The sequence below is a fragment of the Pogoniulus pusillus genome, chromosome 9, assembly GCF_015220805.1.
Source record: "Pogoniulus pusillus isolate bPogPus1 chromosome 9, bPogPus1.pri, whole genome shotgun sequence".
NCBI lineage: Eukaryota > Metazoa > Chordata > Aves > Piciformes > Lybiidae > Pogoniulus > Pogoniulus pusillus.
The window spans coordinates 6978124-6996172 of record NC_087272.1 but is presented as its reverse complement, the minus strand read 5'-3'; the positions used below and the strand labels follow the sequence as shown (position 1 = coordinate 6996172).

General features: G+C 42.1%; 1 protein-coding gene and 1 long non-coding RNA gene across 2 annotated transcripts in view; one reads left to right on the top strand and one right to left on the bottom strand.

Moving 5' to 3' along the window:
• TACR3 (tachykinin receptor 3) overlaps window positions 1-2560 on the top strand; it is a 49885-nt gene extending 47325 nt beyond the window's left edge. The window contains exon 5 of the mRNA XM_064148425.1: window positions 450-2560. Within this exon, the coding sequence (XP_064004495.1) occupies window positions 450-765 (316 nt within the window). The 3' untranslated portion in view covers window positions 766-2560. The remainder of the gene's footprint in view (window positions 1-449) is intronic.
• A 6470-nt stretch (window positions 2561-9030) lies between these two features.
• The window catches only part of LOC135177997 (uncharacterized), a 70785-nt gene continuing 61766 nt past the window's right edge, over window positions 9031-18049 (bottom strand). Inside the window, exon 4 of the long non-coding RNA XR_010303301.1 lies at window positions 9031-9168. This is a non-coding gene — a long non-coding RNA (uncharacterized LOC135177997). The remainder of the gene's footprint in view (window positions 9169-18049) is intronic.

Genomic DNA, 18049 nt, shown 5'->3' with positions numbered 1-18049 from the left:
GGCCTATCCCTGGAATGTTCATCTCTCCCCTACGTCTGAGCTAGAGGATCAGCTCAAACGGCCACAGCTACATATCTTCTTTCTGAGAGACAATGAAGAACACAGGTGCAGATTTCATCACAGGTCACATTGAAACAATTTCTGTGAAGAAAGAGCTATGAAAGAGTGTCTATTTAGGAAGAAAAATTAAGCACCAGGGAAATAGAAGTGTTAAAAAAGCAGAGAAAGTACACAGAAAATTAGAAACGGAACTGAGCTTTGACCACTATATTTTTTACCTTACTCAGACTTCAATCAAGTAACCTCTCATTGACCTGACCACAAACACTATCAGGGGCAAGATAATTAGCCAAGTCAGTGCTCTGCCAGTACAGCGTATGTTCCTCAGATGAAGACTTGTGGCTGGGTCTTGTAAGCAGAGGCTTTCACAACCTATCCTTTTCTCCTAGGTTTCGAGCTGGCTTCAAGCGAGCTTTCCGCTGGTGCCCCTTCATTGAGGTGTCCAGCTATGATGAGCTAGAGCTCAAGGCAGCCAGATTTCATCCCACCCGGCAAAGCAGCCTATACACAGTGTCCAGAATGGAGTCCAGCATGACAATGGTGTTTGATGCTAATGATGGAGACAACATCCACACCAGTCGTAAGAAAAGAGCACCTCCAAGAGACACAAGTTTCAATGGCTGCTCACAGAGGAATTCCAAGAGTATCTCCACAGCATCAAGTCTCATCAGCTCACTGCACACGTCAGCAAATGATTATTCCTAAGCATTTCATGGCAACAGCAGCTGAAAGGGTAGCACTGGACAATGCTCATCTACTTTGGGACTAGATATTCATATCAAAGGCAAGCAAACTTAATGCCACTGATGAACCCTAGGTATAAGTATCATGAGACTTGCAGGAATTGCTTATTCTTCTGCTTTGGAAAGAAAGAGGAACCTAAAGACATATGCATGCATCAGTTCAAAAGCACAACTGCACCTTCTACAAGGCAATGTATCACACAGTATCAGTATCAGTATGTTTGTAGGAGTTAAGTAAAATAAGCTAATGGCAAGAAAGAAACAAACATTGTTTCAGCTGTACCTGATGTGTGGCACTTATGTTTCACTTATTGACATCTTGCAGGCTCCTTTATGTATTGAAGCTGAGGCATATGATGGTTTCTATTATGAGAGTATTTATTCTGCAGCAACAAAATTACATAAGATCTGATTAAAAAGAAAGAAACAAAAACCCCTCCAACTTCATAAAGACCTAACGGCCCCCAAACCTATTCAACTGGTTTATTATTTAGCTGTATCCCTAAACAGACAAAGTGGAGCTCACATGAATAAAGCTCAGCTCTGTCTGCAACAGAACAATTTTTCAAATACAAAAAGTCTTCTTTTGCTTGGTTTGTTGTTTTATTCTGTGTTAAAGGAGAAAATCTAAGAGACTAATCTAAATTCTACTGAAGTGGAGAAATCTTCCTGCAGTGACCCTAACAGAAGCTTTGTGATTGACTTTAGAAAGACTTTAAACTGGAGATTCACAGATAAGGGAAATAGTAATGTGGCAATGAACTTTTCTCTCTTTTCACTATGAAACACCTTCACCAGGGGGAAAAAAAAAAAAAGGTATTTGAGCTATTTTCCCAAATTTCCTATAGCTGGATGCATGCAAAAATACTCCTGTCTTCATCTAAAAACATGCTAGGCATTATTACAGAATTTCCCAACCAACTCAGACAACATCCTCTGATGGTCGCTGTTGCAAAGAAAGCTGAAAACAAAAAAGAAACCAGAAGACAGCCTTTGGTTTACATAAATAGCTGTTATCAGCTGTGTGAATCACAGAACAATAGGGGTTGGAAGGGACCCCTGCCAGAGAAGGTTCACCTAGAGCAGGCTGCACAGAATTGAGTCATTTGAAACTCACCGGACTGCCAGACATAGAGATTCCACAAGCTCTCTGAGCAGCCTGTTACAGTGCTCCATCACCCTCAAAGTAACAAAGTTCCTCCTCAAGACAGAATTTCCTATGTTCAAGTTCATGCCTGTTACCTATTGTGTCACTGGACACCACTGAAAAAAAGGCTGGCTCCAGACTTCTGACACCCATCCTTTAGTATTTATAAGCATTGACAAGATCTACCCCCTTCAGTCTTCTCTAGGCTAAAAGGCCCCAAGTCCTTCAACTTTCTTCATCAATTGGTTGTATTTGTTCTCAAAGAGTTAATAAAAACCTAACCAAGAGAGCATGAATTTCTTCCTCAGTCAGTGCATCACAGTGGAGTGTATACTTGGCTTAACCCAACACATTACCAAAGCAAATCAATTAACAAAGTCTGAAGAGAGAAAGGCTTGAGCTGGCTTTAGCCCACACTCGTTCTCAGCAACTGGGGATGCCCAGCATTGTGACAGTGAGCAAGGGAGACCAGCAATGAGAGTCACGTTTGCACTGTGCTGCTTCTGTCTAGTCAGCTGCTGTATTCTGCTAAGTGTAAGTTCTCTCTGTACTGTGATTTCAGTGCATTGCTATATCACTCTGCTCAATTAAAACCTTACAAAAGGTGAAATATCATCAAAACTGGTATTTAATATAAGCTCTCCACATGTGGAATAAGTGAAGAACATGGTCACAGAATATTGTACTCTAATATAAATGTATCACAGTCCCAGACTCACACTTTCCCTATCTGAGGCCTGATCTTAAATCCACTGAATCAAAAATCTCTCCCCTTTTGGTCTGCATTTCTGAAAGTCTAGCTCTATTTTTTTATCATGCCATAGCTGTACTCTTACTTTTCCTTTAAAATTAAACTAGCAACTGTTGTGTAATGCCTATGAAAATAGTTTTCCATTCTATTCCCCTGAAATAACCTCTTTAAAGATCTTTAGGTCATCACAGGTATTTAACAACTCTTCTTGGAAGAGTTGTTGGAAGAGCCAGTCCTGTTCAACATCTTCATCAATGACACTGATGAGTGCACAGAGTGTCTGCTCAGCAAGTTTGCTGATGACACCAAGCTGAGAGGCTTGGCTGATACAGCTGAAGGCTGTGTGGCCATCCAGAGAGACCTGGACAGACTGGAGAGCTGGGCACAGAGGAACCAGATGAAGTTCAACAAGGACAAGTGCAGAGTCCTGCACCTGGGGAGGGATAGTAAACTTCACCAGTACAGGCTGGGAGACAATCTACTGGAAAGCAGTCCTGTGGATAGGGACCTGGAAGTGCTCGTGGATAAGAAGTTAACTATGGCACAGCAATGTGCCCTTGTGGCCAAGAAGGCCAATGGGATTCTGGGGTGTATTAGGAGCAGTGTGTCCAGTAGATCAAGGGAAATTCTCCTCCCCCTCTACTCTGCCTCAGTGAGAGCCCATCTTGAGTACTGCATTCAGTTTTGGGCTCCCCAGTTGAAGAGGGACAGAGATCAGCTGGAGAGGGTCCAGCAGAGGGCTACGAGGATGATTAGGGGACAGGAGGGCATGGCTTATGAGGAGAGGCTGAGGGACCCGGGGCTTTTGAGTCTGGAGAAGGGGATTTAATCAACATCTATAAACATCTGAGTGCTGGTCAGGAGAGGGGAGACAGGCTCTGCTCACTTGGTCCCTGTGATAGGACAAGGAGCAACGGGTGCAAGTTGCAGCACAGGAGGTTCCACCTCAACACAAGGAGGAACTTCTTTACTGTAAAGGTCACAGAGCACTGGAACAGGCTCCCCAGAGAGGTTGTGGAGTCTCCTTCTCTGCAGACTTTCAAGGCCTGTCTGGATGTCTTCCTCTGTGATCTGTGTTAGATAGTATTGTCCTGCTCTGACAGGGGTTTGGACTCGATTTCCTTGGGTCTCTTCAGCCCTTGATATCCTGTGATTCAAGATATACACAGCCTCCCCCCAAAATGTACCTAAGCATGTTAGCCTGATGGTGATATACCACAAACCCATGCTATAACATCCTCTATCTGCTCATGCTTTCTAGGAACATGCAGCAAATGCATAGTTGTTAAATAAACTGTCTTTTCTGAGGCTGTTACAAAATCAGTGTTGATAAACATCAATAAATGACTGCAAGTTTGAATAATATGGTTTTAGTGAGAGTTGTTGGCTTTAAAAGCAGAGCATAAATCTTTAAAAACTGCATATAAAGATATAGCATCAAAAACCTATAAAACTTCTTTCTCATTTAGCAGTTATAATCCTCAGTTGACAAACAGTGAGGAAGAAATCATGGCTTCCTCACACTTGTGTCTTTAATTAGTGAAACAATTTTGCTTTACAGCATACTCTGGGATATGACCTTCTGGACAAGTAATCCACTGATAACCTCACTATATTTTGGTGGGGTAGTGCAGTGGTGTGCTTCCCTGTTCCCCAGCCTGACCTTTGTTTCCCATAATTGTGCTCCTGTGATAACTACCAGTGACGGTTGTAATGGATATGTCTTGTCAGGACAGCTATGCCCAGCTCAAAGTAGATTTAGGGAAGAGAGATAACACCACAATAGCCAAGGACTAACATGAACGGTGTGCCTAACAAACTACAATGCTGGTCAATGTCCAACTCAAGACAAATTTGAAAGAAACTAACAGTATCACACAGTATCATCAGGGTTGGAAAAGACCTCACAGATCATCAAGTCCAACCCTTTACCACAGAGCTCAAGGCCAGACCATGGCACCAAGTGCCACATCCAATCCTGCCTTGAACAGCTCCAGGGACGGCGACTCCACCACCTCCCCAGGCAGCCCATTCCAGTGTCCAATGACTCTCTCAGTGAAGAACTTTCTCCTCACCTCCAGCCTAAATCTCCCCTGGCGCAACCTGAGGCTGTGTCCTCTCGTTCTGGTGCTGGCCACCTGAGAGAAGAGAGCAACCTCCTCCTGGCCACAACCACCCCTCAGGTAGTTGTAGACAGCAATAAGGTCACCCCTGAGCCTCCTCTTCTCCAGCCTAACCAATCCCAGCTCCTTCAGCCACTCCTCGTAGGGCTGTGCTCAAGGCCTCTTACCAGCCTCGTCGCCCTTCTCTGGACACGCTCAAGCATCTCAACGTCCCTTTTAAACTGGGGGGCCCAGAACTGAACACAATACTCAAGGTGTGGTCTAACCAGTGCAGAGTAGAGGGGCAGAATGACCTCCCTGCTCCTGCTGACCACACCATTCCTGATGCAGGCCAGGATGCCACTGGCTCTCTTGGCCACCTGGGCACATCTGTAGTTGGCATGTAAATATGGCCATAAGTATGTTATCTCACTCCATAAACAGTGGGCCATGGGCCAGGATCTCCCTTTGAGTAGGGACACCTCCCAGCATTACTCACCAAGGTTGAGAGAGTCCTTACTACAAGAGATTCTCAGTGAGTGATTAATAGCAGGTTAAATGTTGAAATTCTAACTAGGTGATACAAAGGATTGATTGTGCACATGCAATCCTTTATATGTTAATCACTGACCAAGTCTGGATCCAATCACACCTAACCTCCCCTCTGAGTTCATGACACAAGGGGACCCTTTCTGAACGACACGACTCAGCTGAAGTGTCTCTCTGGCATCTTTGTCTGACCCTCTCTATGCAGTAAATAATCAAGTGTACCCTTCCATCAAATCTTGTTAAACCACTGTCACAATTACTACCAATCTTTGTTAAGTTGCTGTTTGATATCAATAAATACATTGCTACTTCTCTCTTAGAAGTGAAGTGCTCCGTAGGAAAGGGTGATAAGGGTGTCAGAAACACCCTCACTGTTCCTGTAGTTTCCCACTGAATCTATAGTTTCTATGGTTCCTCAATATTTTTTTCCCACATAAACATAAAATCCTAGCCCTTCACCCCTTCCTTTCAGGTCTTAAATCACATTGAGCTGTATCTCCCTTGGAAAATTCTGTGGAAAAGAAAGCAACTGAAAAGAAACCAATTTCCTGAAGAAAGGGAGGGAAATCTTGTTTGGACATTCCAAATAACTATAAAGGCTTGCCCAGATGTAGCAAAGTTGTAAGGGAATTAGACCAATGAACAGAATTGGTTTGAGTTCTAATGCTTTTGCAAACCTAGAAAAATAATTGCCCTAGCTCTTATGAGCTGCATTGTTTGTTATCTCAATGCTGACCTGACCACAGAATGCCCTGAAACTTAGCACAAACTATTGGATGTGCCAAAGATCCTATTGAAAGCCTCTTTACAGGCCCATATTGTGTAATCAACATCAAACGCTGAACTGTTGAATTAGCTTTAAGACTACAGTCTGCAAGTGTATTACCACAAAGGAAAAAATTGTAGTTAAATGCTTTCTAAAAATAAAGCAGCACAAACAACCTTTAAAAATAGAAAGTTATTACCAAACAAATCCAACACTTTCTCTTATTTATCTTGGACGTTGTTATCCCCATTTTAAACAGTCCAAGCACCAGCGCCTGCTATTCCCAAGTATCAGGCTGACTGATTAGGAAATTATCTTTAATTAAGCATCTATGACAAGGCTGTCTGTCCTATTGAGCTAACATAATTAAGTTATGCTAACATAATTAAGTTATGCCAGCCTGTCATGCAAGGAAGAGACTGAGGCTAACTTTACGTCTGCCCAGCTCCCACTCCAGATGCCACTATGTCACCCAACACAACAGCGGGATCAGTTGCAGGTCTGCTTGTTACAGCTCTATACAAGGCTCACCCCTCAGCTCAAGAAGACTTAAATGATTTGCTACATAACCTTTATGTGCTTAGCTAATTACTGTTTTCCTATTAAAAACTGGGTATAAGTACATTCCATAAAACATGTGCATTACAGCATCAATCACCCTGCTATCAGAGGCTATATAGAAGCTCTATATATGAAAATATGAAATAAGCACAAGTTACTCAGTTTCTGAGGATATGCCCATAGGCATGAATGGAAAGGTTGAGTTGTGAATGACAATACAATGAAATCCAGCAAACGAAAGGGCAGTTGTAGCTCAAAAGAGAATCATAGAATCGACCAGGTTGGAAGAGACCTCCAAGATCAGCCAGTCCAGCCTAGCACCCAGCCCTGTCCAATCAACCAGACCATGTCACTAAGTGCCTCATCCAGTCTCCTCTTGAACACCTCCAGGGATAGTGACTCTACCACCTCCCTGGGCAGCCCATTCCAATGCAAATCACTCTCTCTGGCAAAAACTTCCTCCTAACATCCAGCCTAGACCTCCCCTGGCACAACTTGAGACTGTGTCCCCTTGTTCTGTTGCTGGTTGTCTGGGAGAAGAGACCAACCCCCACCTGGCTACAGCCTCTCTTCAGGTAGCTCTAGACAGCAATGAGATCACCCTTATGCCTCCTCTTCTCCAGGCTACTGCACTCACACTTAACATACTTATCTACATTTAATATCTGTATCTAGCCCTGCCTGTTTCAAAGAAGATAACAAAACTCTTTATACACCCTACTCACTTCCCATCCTCCTACCATAACAAGATCTTTGGGCAACCCGTCCTTGTTTCAACTGAAAAGAAGACTGACCCTAAGGCCATGAGGGAGCTGCAATGTAACCTGACATGCTTCCCAGTAAGGATGTGCTTCTGCAAGTTCTGACACAGAGAGCTCTACAATTCTTCTGAACATACCCATAGAGATTTGAATAAGGCAGGAGCGACACGTCCCAATTCTAATTGCTTTGTACCAAGCAATTTCATTTGCCTTGCCTGCCACAGTGCATACCAACACAGACATTACTTGAAATAGCATATACACACATACAAGTTCCAGGGAAGAAAGACCTTGAATGAAATTCATGAGTTTCATCCATGGAAAAGAGCTATGTAATTTCCCAGTGAACTATGGTCTCTCAGTGGTGGCTCAGGGGTCAATTCACAGAGCCCAGAGCCTCACAAGAATTTGCAAGTGACACAATAAACACCCAGCAGGAGTTCAGAAATGGGATGATGGGACAAACCGAAGAGTTGGAAGCTAATAATCCCCCTGCCTCTCCTACTGTCAGATGAGTATTTCAACAGAAACCCCCAGAGATGTGTCAGAGGTTGATATGATAGAGGAAAGTTGCTAATCAGATCATTTTGACGTACAGCTTCAATGGAATCTAGGTCACCATTTTTGATGTAATATGATCTACAGCCCAAAATGCATGTTCCTGTTGTACAGGAAAAATTTGCTTTGGGGACTAATAACTATAGAAGAGCCTTAATTCTTTTGAGGCCTCTGAGGAGGTGATAAACTAGCTTGCAGGGCATGTGCCACACTACCCAGAAGCCCTTGACTTTAGAGGTAATTAAAAACAGAAACAAAATTACATCCCTCTTACACAGGCCACCACGTGTTTCTGGATATATTAGGATGGGCCTTGATGTTTTAACTGACAAAGCACTTTTAACATCGCTTTTGTCTTTCCAATCACTGCCAGAGCTATTGAGAATTAAGGTCAAACACTAAATTAACTTTGCTTAGAAAGCAGAGTACATATCAGGGCTGTTAATTCTGCAAGGCTCACAACTCCTGCCTGCAGATGAGAGTAGAGTAAGATGGAGTAAAATAGATGGGAACAAGCTATCTTCCACCAGCCAGCCATAACGTGAAATTTTGGAAAGGTTTGTCTCTAGAGAGATGCACACAGGTGTTAGGGAGCATCAAAGGCAGCAATCCTAACATACAGGTCAGGCCACAGAAAAAGGAGCCCACACACTGATGCGCTGTGGTGGTAACTCATGAAGTGGGGAGCCAGAGTCTGCACCAAGGAGCTGGAGCTACTAGTGTCTCCTCTCTGGAGAGACTCCGCAATGACTGATCAAGTTGGTGCTCACAGCCATAACAGTACTAGCAAAACATTCTCTCAGTTTGCACAGTGTATTTTCTCCTTTTTTTTTTTATAGGATATAGATTCTCTCTCTCAGGAACTTTCATTTGCTCTCTCTCCATAGGGGATATATAATTAGACTGAACAGGAAGACGCAGAATTCTGTTGTCTACGCTGGGATCAGCTCTTATGAGCCAGTCATTTCCCAAACAAGTAGCAGAACTATCATGAGAGCAGCTGAGCATCAGCTTGCTGTTTTTAGAAACCTAGGAGTGTGCACACAAATTAAATTAGCATATGTAAATAGTTTGTTACCACAACTTGTTGATGCAGTGCTGGACTTCACCATGACATGAATAATGAAACATGTACTTTACTTTCTTCTCTTTTCACAGCTTGGCTGAGTGCTTAAAAAAAAAAAACCAAAGAAAGATCACATAACTACCATGTAAGAAACTGATGAAATTCAATTCCTTGCAAGTATCTTGTCTATTCCTTGAAAGTTTCATGCCTTTCTCCAATACATCAAATAGTGTTAGAGCCATCAGCTTCATGTTTCTGCCTGTGTATGTAAATTCTGCCTCTTTTATCTTCCTCCTCTAGGCCTTCAAGCTCTTCTGAAAGTGGTCCTACTGCATTACCATGACCTTCTAAGAAGAGCATGCCCCTTAGGCCACTATGGCCGTAAAGCATTTGTGTACAGCTCTTCCTCTGTGAGAAGTCTTGACTCAATATCTGTAAATGGGACTGGGATATGTCAGTTCGCTCATTATCTTAAAGATGAGAACTGCAGAAGATGCTTTGGTACTCAGCAAGAGAAAAACAAATTCAAAGCAGAAAAATGCAGCTGATGATTGCCATTATATATCTGTATTATGTTTCTCCCAAAGTGCACTGTGCCATTAAACGCTTTTAAACAAGATTCTAAGAAATATCTGATTACTCACTTCATTTTGAAGACATTAGAATAAAAGGAAGATAAAGGGTACAGAAAAAAAGAGTATTAGTCTCTCTGAAAAAAAGCAGTTAGCCATTAAGCTTTGGAAATCACCAAAAGTACAGTTTTAATGTCCAGTATTTTACTCATTGAACACAGCAGAAAAGCTTTTCCTGGAAATATAGAGCTTTAAAAAGAGAGACCTATATGAGGACCAAAGGTAACTTCTTTTAACTTGATTTCCCACTAATTCTAATAAAGCTCTTTTTTAAATCCCCCCTCTCCAGATCATGAGCGTGTCCAGAGAAGGGCGACGAGGCTGGGGAGAGGCCTTGAGCACAGCCCTACGAGGAGAGGCTGAGGGAGCTGGGATTGGTTAGCCTGGAGAAGAGGAGGCTCAGGGGTGACCTTATTGCTGTCTACAACTATCTGAAGGGTGGTTGTGGCCAGGAGGAGGTTGCTCTCTTCTCTCAGGTGGCCAGCACCAGAACAAGAGGACACAGCCTCAAGCTACACCAGGGGAAATTTAGGCTGGAGGTGAGGAGAAAGTTCTTCACTGAGAGAGTCATTGGACACTGGAATGGGCTGCCTGGGGAGGTGGTGGAGTCGCCATCCCTGGGGCTGTTCAAGGCAAGGTTGGACGTGGCACTTGGTGCCATGGTCTAGCCTTGAGCTATGTGGTAAAGGGTTGGACTTGATGATCTGTGAGGTCTCTTCCAACCCCGATGATACTGTGATATAATACCAACGTACAAATGTCTGTATCCTTGTTATGTGGAAAAACAATAGGAACCTCCAAAATGTTTTAACAGAGAGACTTCTTTTTATATATCAACGTGTAGCTGTCACTGGGTAAACATGACACTGAAAATTCTAATAGGGAATCAATGTCTCATCTCACAGATGGTAGTAGGATAAAATATTAGTTTATAATCATAACACATAAGCATTCTACTTAATTCTCTTACATTACTAACATATGACTGCCAGGGTACTTACCACAAAGCAATGGTGCTGCATACCTCACACTACAGAAAACAGAAACCTGCTGTTTCAACGAGTTTACAATTTAAATGTGACACAAGAAATGACTGACAGATGAATATAGGCTTGATAACAATACTCATCAACTTGATTAGAAAAAGCTCTCTAAATCTCTCCTGGTTCTCTCAAGTAGAAAAATACAATGCCTCTCTTCCCCTTGTAAGGTTAACACTGAATTCACAAGATGATCTGTGTGAGAGTATCTGGGACAAAATACCATATTCCTTTCATTTGTGTGCAGTAAAGTTAATTAAATTACGCAAGAGTTCACTCTGATATAACTGAGCAAAATCCACTCAGGTATTTTCTTTTACAGAGCTTCATTTCTATTCAGGCACAAAGCAGAAAACATCAGGCATTATTTTTCTTAGTTTTGCTTCTAATGCCTCCTTTTACACAGAAATTGAGAATCTGCTAAAATTACAGAGCTATAAATGCCAAGATTTTTGGAAAGAGATGAAAGAAGAAAGCACTGCTAACATCCAATCATTAACAAGAGTTTAGGTATTTCTGCTAAGCTACTCTAACAATTGCATTTACTGAATGTAAGGGGAAAAGCTTTTCCTGATGTGCAGCAGTGGGTGTTGGAAGAGAAATCCTAGACAAACTGGAAATGTAACAGCCAAGATCTGTTCTCGAAACTCTGACATTTTGAAGGTATGATGAGTGAAATCAAATCCTTACCCGGGGCCACAGAGGCCAGTCAAAGGCAGCAGTTTGCACAGCAGTCTGGCTTCTGCTAGGTCAGTTTTCTCTTTGCTTAAGTCCATTTCAACTACCAGCTTCTAATGCACTTATTTACCTTACTGACCAGCACCTTACAATCTTCCTCAGCTAACTTCTATCCTACAACTATCTGATAGTTCGGAACCAAATGAGGTTCAACAAGGAAAAGTGCAGAGTCCTGCATCTGAGGAGGAATAATAAACTCACCAGTACAGGCTGGGAGGTGATCTGCTGGAAAGCAGTCCTGTGGAGAGGGACCTGGGAGTCCTAATGGATAACAAGTGAACCACAGGACAGCAATGTACCATTGTGGCCAAGAAGGCCAATGGGATCTTGGGGTGTATTAGGAGGAGTGTGTCCAGCAGATCAAGGGATGAAAATTGAACATGAGCCAGCAATGTGTGCCTGCAGCCCAAAAAGCCAACTATGTCCCAGGCAGCATCAAAAGAAGTGTGAACAGGAACACAAGAGAGGCAATTCTTCCCCTCTACCCTGCTCTTACGAGACCACACCTTGACTACTGAATCCATTTCTGGTGCTCCCAGCACATCAAAAGGATAGAGAAGGTCCAGAGGAAGGCCACAAAGACAATCAGAGGGCTGGAGCACCTTCCTCATAGGGAAAGGTGCTGGAGTGGGGCTGTTCATCCTGGAGATGAGAGGCCTCCCAGGACATTTTATAGCAACCTTCCAATACCTGAAGGGGTCTACAAGAAAGCCAGGCAGGGACTTTTTTACAAGGGCTTGTAGTGACAGAATGAGGAAGAATGGATTAAAAGTAGAAGATGGTAGATTTAGACTGAATATAAGGGTGGTGAGACACTAGAAGAGGTTTCCCAGGGAGGTTGCAGATGCCCCCTCCCTTGAGGTTGCTCAAGGTCAGGTTGGATGAGGCCTTGAGTAACCTGGTGTAGTGCAAATTGTCCATGCCCATAGTGGAGGAGTTCAAACTAGATGATCTTTAAGGTCCCTTTCAACCTAAACCATTGTGTGAATTTATTACCTTGAAAGGGAATAGGCTATAGAATGCAAAATCATAATTGCTTTAACTTCTGTGACACAGGCTTTAGTTGCATGCACCAGAAAATGGATTCTTTACTTCTTTATTCTCAGCCATACAATTGTTCCTTTGCAAGAGTATTGAAACAGAAAGGGGACTGAGAGAGAGGTTTTCTTTAGATATGTATTAAAGCTTAAAAAATGGCTTACACAAATGACCATTTTATCTGGAACCTTCTGTTTCAGAGGGAAAAAACCCAAATACTGATAAAGCCACCAGCACCACAGAAAGAAACAGAGAGAAACAACTTGTCTAATGCTACAAAATGGAAAATGCTCCTGTTTGACAGATGTGAGAGTCTTTTCCATTTGTCTTATCAAGATAGCCACAAAAGCCTCATGAAAACACTGTACCTTTTTAGACACAGCAAGAGAAATTGATTGGACAATTATATACCCATTGAAACCCCCTGCTCAGGTTATCCATTAAGATTAATGTCATTAGTTTTGCTTTGAAAGAAAGGATGAGCTTTTGAAACAGAATTATGATTTGCCAGAATTATTATTTGCAAAGCAGTCTTTCTGGGACATTAAGAAAATCAGTAATTTTTACAGTAGGGAAACCTGTTATTTCAAATAAAGAGCATGAGAAGATCAGAAAAGTAAGGAGGTGAGCAGAATTACTACACTACTCAAAAAAAGATTTGGGATTTTAATTCCAGCTTCCACTGTGCCAAGCCATCAATCAATAATTTTGAAAGATGAAAATCTCTTCCAGTCCAGTCCCAAAAATATTGTAATGATGCTTAGCCAAAAAGTCTCATTTGATTCCTTTGAACATCTGTAGTATTTCTTATCAGAGAGGGATATTCCTAAAACAGAAGTTATTGGGGGGAGGGGGAAATCACATTTTACTAACCTAAATATCTGCTTTATACATTTCAAAACCTCTCTTCAACATTTTAAAGTTTGAACGTTTAGAAGAAATTTTGTCCAATGTAGAAACCTACACTGACTCCTGGATGGTGTCAAATGCTCTGCAGGGACAGTTACAACACAGCAAAAAGAGAGGTGCACCCATCTGGGCTGCTGCATTGTAGAAGAACATCACTGCCCAAACAAGGCTCTAAAGGTATATGTCATGTATGCCAAAAGCCACACCACTGAAGAACATGGAAATAACAAACAGATGGATAAGGCTGGCAAAACTGAAGTAGCTAGATGTTCACCTAAAGGACCTAGACTGCCTATAGCTTGATGAGCACACAAAACATCAGGGCATCTAGGGAGATATGCACCATACAGATGAGCTCATAACTGGGGGTGGGGATGTGACCACAGTAGCCATTGCACAAATTGCTCATGAATGTGAAGTGTGGTGCAACGAAGCAAGACAGGAGCAAAATCTCCCTGGAAGAGAGATCAGGCTGGGTTTTCAACTACAGTGAGGCCTGGCAAATTCACTATATTGGATCACCACCACGAACACACCAATGCAAGCGCTACATACTCAATGTGGTGGAAGCAACTACTGGTTTACTAGAAACATACCTGTAACCCATGCCATGGCAGAAACATCATCTGAAGCCTTGCAAGGTAACTTTTGTGGTAACATGGTACCTTAGCAAGGACTGAATCAGACAATGGGACTCATTTAGCAACAAAACCTCACAAACTCCTGGGCAAACATCTCCTATCATCCACCTCTGCGAAGATGGAGACATACAACAGTCTGATACAGATTATGTTGAGAACATTGAGCAACAGGGCATGGAAACTTTGGGATGCAAATTTAGTGGAGGCCACTTGGCTGGTTAACAACAGAAGGTCTGCTAACAGCCCTAGTCCTGCCCAAACAATACCCACACACCCTGTGGAAGGACATAAGCTCCCTATAGTATTCCCTAGAGTCCTCCCATGGGAAAAGGCAAACCCATTTGTGAGATTATCTTCACAACTGGTAGGTGATGCAGAAGGATGGGGAAACCCAGTATGTACCTCAAGGAGATTTAATCTTGCAGGGAACAATGATCTGTGAGTTTTATGTTGTAGGCAATAAAGTAGCAGGACGACCTGAACCAAAAGTGAGTTTCACATCTGCAACAATGACCCAAACCAAGCCACTCCTAGTGCTCAACAGCCCAACATGAAGCTTACTCCTGGCCTGAGCATCTGTCTTAATAGATGGGGCCTAAGTCATAGCCTGTTCTTATGAGCATCTAGAAGAATTGAGGAAGCCTGTGGATTGGGAGAGCAATATCTATGTCCTAAGGACAGGAGGTTAATGGGAATGTATAAATGTGTACACTGGGAATAGAATTGGCCTAAGTTAAGTTCTAAGTGTTGCTAAGAAAGGATTTCAGTGATGAAAGTTAAATACAACGGGATAGTTAGAAAACAAACATGTATGTTCAATTCTGTGGAACCTGAGCATGATGTGAAATGGAATAAGAGGTGGAGACTGTACCAAGTCTGTTTGAGATGGAGTTCACTTTCCCTATAGCAGCCCTCTTAGTGCTGTGCTTTGTAGTGGTAACTTAAAAGGTGTTGCTAACACACCAGTGTCCTGACTATTGCTGGGCAATGCTCCTACAGCCTCAGTGCTGTCTCTGCAGTGTTTCCCACTCACCAGCAGACTGGACATGGGCAAATCTTGGGAGGGGATATAGCCAGGACGGCTGACCCAAACCAAGCAAAGGGATATTTCATGCCACATGATGTCTGCTCAGCAAGGAAAACTAGAAGAAAGGAGGAGGACATTGGTTATTTACAACATTTGTCTTCTGAAGGAACCACTACCCATACTGAAGCCATATACTTCAGGAAGTGACTGCACATTGCCTGCTGCTGCTAAACATGGGTCTTAGCTTTTGCTTTATTTAAGCTGCCTTTATGTTCACCCAGGAGGTTTTTTCCATCTAATTTTCTAATCCCCATCCTGCTGAGGAAGGCAGTGCTAGAGCAGATCGGTGGGTACCTGACATCAAGCTGAAGTCAATCCACCACCAATGGAACAAATGTCCCTCTTTTATCCACTCACACTTCTGTGAATATTATGCATATATTTAATTTGCTATGTCCCTTGTATTTCACAGTATTTTTGTTAGGCAAGCTATACAGCTGCTAATTTAAACAGTCTCTACAAAGTTCTAATAACTCTACTTTTAAGGCAAGACAATTCTTAGAAGAAATTTAACAGATAAACATCTCATTTGAGATATAAGATTGAAATATTTATGTTATAGCTTGATTGAAATATTTCCCAACCTGCCCAATATAGTATAAAAATAGATTCCTAATCTGCATTTTAATTTTAATGAATATTTCAGGCCAGCTTTCTCTCACAGGAACACAGACAGAAGAAAACCAAGGTGTACCATACCTATGTCTGTGCCTAGAAGTGTTTAAGCAGCTCAAAAATTAACACCCTTAAAAATCAAAACCTTGTAAGTACAGGTAATGGAAACCATTATGGCACACAAAACAAAAAGAAAGCTGTCTTAATCCAAATGTGAAATTTAGAGAAGCTGAAGAGTATAATGCACATTCTCTGAGCAACTGGGGTACTGGAATGGATGAATCATACTTACAAAATAAAAAGCCCTCCAACAAAAGTATCACTGAAATTATTCCTGGGCAGGTATCTCACAAAATTCACACACATCATTACGAGGAGAAGTAGTACAGCAATCATTCACTTCCCTTAGGAACCAAGAGTTATTAGTTCACACCTGTAGTCTGAGACATACTTCTCTATCTAATGAGCATCAGAGAAAGCATTTATTCAGCATTGGCTATTCCCTTGTGATTGCTGGTGTTCACCATTTAGGCCAGGGCATCATTTCACAACTAAATAAAAGCCAAAGAAGTCATCATTAGAGAACATTATGTAGCAGAACACCTTACAATTACAACGCAAATAAAAGAACACAAAGCCCCCCTCACCTAAGAATCAAATCACAAACCATCTTAGAGAAGCAGCAAATATCCCCAAAGACTCAGAGAGTTACACTTCTCCATCTTTTGAAGAAGCTTCAATTCATGTACTAACTAAATGCAAGTGCCCATAAAGGTATTTGGGCACACAGCTGGGTGCTCTAAAGCCCAACCAGGTAGCTAGATAGCTAACTAGAGGGACATCATCCTTCCTTCCATTAGCCTTAGTATACTGAGGATGGAAGAACAACTTATTAAAGTCGATCCCTTTCCCTTTAGGAGGTGGTGCAACATATTCAATCTTTAAACTAGCAGTTTTAATTAAAATTACCTACCTCAGGCAAGTGCAAAAAATTCACAGGCTTTGAAGCAGAAACTTCAGTGGCACCTAATAAAAACTCTGTTAAAATTTTGTTGCAGCAAGTAGATTACTTTCCTACAGCATTCCATTACAGTATAGGGAACATCAAGACTCAGAATTCCTCTGAAGTGTACACCACTTTCACAGTCATCTATAGGTTTGAATATACAAGATTGAAGATCCAAAAAATATGATTCTGTGATGGTTTGGGGGTTACCCCGCCCCCCCACACTTTTGTATTTGCCCCAGCTAACTCAGACGGACCCTGGGAATATAGATGAAGCAATTTATTTACAGCTAGCAGAATTTACAAGCAGCTATTTACAATATATACAGTTATATACAGTTATATACAGAAATATACAAAGGATAAACAATACAAAAGCACAACTCCCCTCCCAGAAACCTGAGTCCCCAGGAGGGGCTCTCAAACCACCCCAACACCTCCCCCCGGCCCTCTCAACCTTACCCCAGTTCTCAGGAAGAAGAGAGGTGCAGCCAAGAGGTTAGGGAGCAAGGTTAGTAGGAGCAGGATTAATGAGATGTGACCAGGTCCAAGGCAAAAGCAAGAGAGAAAAAAAAATGGAGAAAAAGTCTTTCTTCTTCCCAAAGTTCTCAGCGTGACTGTGAGAGAAGTAGACACAATTGTTTTCATTCCACTGCCCGTTATCTAGTTCTGTTACCAAAACATTTTAGCTTGCTTCAAACTAGCACAGATTCACAGAGTAAAAGGAAATAACAAGGTTGTAGCTGAGGTGCAGTGCCATGTACTACCCTTTCCAGCTACCTGTTACCCTCTGTACTTCATTTCACAGAACTGCCTAGATTGGAAGAAACCTCTAAGAACACCAAGTCTAAAGCTTAGACTAATCCTGACAAATCTTTGACTCAACCATATCTCTAAGCACTACACTTACAGACTTAGATATCTCAAGGGATGGGGACTCCACTACCTCTCTCAGCAAGCCACTCCAATGCCTGACAACCAGGTCAATGAAAAAAATTATTCCTAATATCCAACTTAAACTGGAACAAATTAAGGCCATTTTCTTGTCCCATTACTTGTTACTTGGTTGAATAGACTGAGCCCCATCTCTCTACAACCTCCTTTCAGGCAGTTGCACACCTGCTCAGTTAATACTCCCATGCTCTATGGGAAAGAATACATTGGCAGGCTCCCTAGCAGTAACAACTATAGTAGTTTTATTTTCAATGCATTACAGAAGATAGCTGATGGTTTCTACCATGAAACATAGAATCATAGAATTAACCAGGTTGGAAGAGAC